Source organism: Chanos chanos, chromosome 14 (assembly GCF_902362185.1).
Source record: "Chanos chanos chromosome 14, fChaCha1.1, whole genome shotgun sequence".
Classification (NCBI taxonomy): domain Eukaryota; kingdom Metazoa; phylum Chordata; class Actinopteri; order Gonorynchiformes; family Chanidae; genus Chanos; species Chanos chanos.
The window spans coordinates 242501-245000 of record NC_044508.1 but is presented as its reverse complement, the minus strand read 5'-3'; the positions used below and the strand labels follow the sequence as shown (position 1 = coordinate 245000).

At 47.7% G+C, this 2500-nt stretch overlaps 1 protein-coding gene across 1 annotated transcript in view; it reads right to left on the bottom strand.

Moving 5' to 3' along the window:
- The window catches only part of LOC115827789 (A disintegrin and metalloproteinase with thrombospondin motifs 12-like), a 39163-nt gene that overhangs the window by 15080 nt on the left and 21583 nt on the right, over nucleotides 1-2500 (bottom strand). The window contains exons 16-17 of the mRNA XM_030791700.1: nucleotides 2482-2500; nucleotides 41-167 (exon numbers count right to left, since the gene is read on the bottom strand). The exon at nucleotides 2482-2500 is cut by the window's right edge and continues 123 nt beyond it. Coding sequence (XP_030647560.1) covers nucleotides 41-167; nucleotides 2482-2500 — 146 coding nt within the window. The remainder of the gene's footprint in view (nucleotides 1-40; nucleotides 168-2481) is intronic.

Sequence of the window (2500 nt, the reverse complement as noted above, 5' to 3'; positions counted from 1 at the left end):
TAGACTCTCTGATAAGCGGAACCGGATGGAGGATGATCACCTGGCAGGACAGTCCGTGAGTTTACATTTGCGATGTCTGTCACTGGGCCGGGTCACCGGGTCACACAGAGACTCCTCAACCACGCCGAGGTCCATCTCAAAGCAACGTATGGGCTGATACTGCTCTCCTAGTCCACAGAGAACAACACACAGAGAGAGAGACAGACACAGAGAAAGACACACAGACAGAGAACGACACAAACAGAGAGAGAGACAGACACAGAGAACGACACACATAGAGAGAGAGACAGACACAGAGAACGACACGCACAGAGAGAGAGACAGACACAGAGAACGACACGCACAGAGAGAGAGACACACACAGAGAACGACACACATGGAGAGAGAGACACACACAGAGAAAGACACACAGACAGAGAGCGACACGCACAGAGAGAGAGACAGACACAGAGAACGACACATAGACAGAGAACGACGCACACAGACAGAGAGAAAGACACACAGACAGAGAGACATAGAGAGAGAGAGACACACACACAGAGACAGACACAGAGAACGACACGCACAGAGAGAGAGAGACAGACACAGAGAACGACACACAGAGAGAGAGAGACAGACACAGAGAATGACACGCACAGAGAGAGAGACAGACACAGGGACAGACACACAGACAGAGAACGACACACACAGAGAGAGAGACAGACACAGAGAATGACACGCACAGAAAGAGAGACAGACACAGAGAAAGACACGCACAGACAGAGAGACAGACACAGAGAAAGACACGCACAGAGAGAGAGACAGACACAGAGAACGACAAACACAGAGAGAGAGATAGACACAGAGAACGACACGCACAGAGAGAGAGATACACACAGAGAACGACACGCACAGAGAGAGAGACACACACAGAGAAAGACACACAGACAGAGAGCGACACGCACAGAGAGAGAGACAGACACAGAGAAAGACACATAGACAGAGAACGACGCACACAGACAGAAAGAAAGACACACAGACAGAGAGACATAGAGAGAGAGAGACACACACACAGAGACAGACACAGAGAACGACACACACAGAGAGAGAGAGACAGACACAGAGAACGACACACAGAGAGAGAGAGACAGACACAGAGAATGACACGCACAGAGAGAGAGACAGACACAGAGAAAGACACACAGACAGAGAACGACACACACAGAGAGAGAGACAGACACAGAGAATGACACGCACAGAGAGAGAGACAGACACAGAGAAAGACACACAGACAGAGAACGACACACACAGAGAGAGACAGACACAGAGAATGACACAGAGAGAGAGAGAGACAGACACAGAGAACGACACACAGAGAGAGAGAGACAGACACAGAGAACGACACACAGACAGAGAACAACACACACAGACAGAGAGAAAGACACACACACAGAGAGACACAGAGAGAGAGAGAGACACACACAGATAGAGAGAAAGACACACAGATAAAGAGACACACACAGAGAGAGAGAAAGACACACAGACAGAGACACACACAGAGAAGGACCCCTCACACACACACTCACACATACACACAAACACAGAGAGAGAGGCACACACAGAGAAAGACCCCCCCACACACACACTCACACATACACACAAACACAGAGAGAGACACGCACAGAAAGAGGGAGAAACACACATACACAGCCAGAAAGAGACACATACACACAGAGAGGCAGAGAGAGAGAGAGAGACACAGACAGACAGACAGAAAGACACACACAGATAGAGAGACACACAGATAGAGAGATAAACACACACACAGAAACAGAGAGAGATTGATATACAGACAAGAGAGACAGACAGTGAGAGAGAGACACACACATAGAAAGACAGACAGAGAAAAAAATACACACACAGACAGAGAAAAACACACACACACACAGAGAAAGACACACACACAGACAGAGAGGGACACACACAGAAAGAGAGAGAGAGCGACATACACACACGCACACACACAGACACGCACAGGAAAAGAGACACACACACACACACAGAGAGAGAGAGAGAGAGAGAGGGATCAGTACAATCTGCCATTAAACTATCCAAATCCACGTGTGTTCATCTTTCTGTGTGTATGTGTGTGTGTGTGTGTACCATGTACTGGTATCCTTCTGGGGACCGAAAGTCCCCAGTAAAATAGCATAATCTGACAGAAATGCCTGGTAGGGCCCAAATGCTGGTCCCCACTAGGAGAGCAACATTTTTCTAAACTATATTGTTGTTACTGATAAAACAAAAATTGTCAAAACATTTCTTTAGTTAGGTTTACGGTTAAGGTTAAGGTTAGGATCAGGGTTATGGTTAGGGTTAGGGTCAGGGTCAGGGTAAAGGTAAAGGTTAAGGTTAGGGTCAGGGTTATGGTTAGGGTTAGGGTCAGGGTTAAGGTTAAGGTTAGGGTCAGGGTTATGGTTATGGGTTATATGGTTTTCTTACCCAGTCCACAGGTGGCACT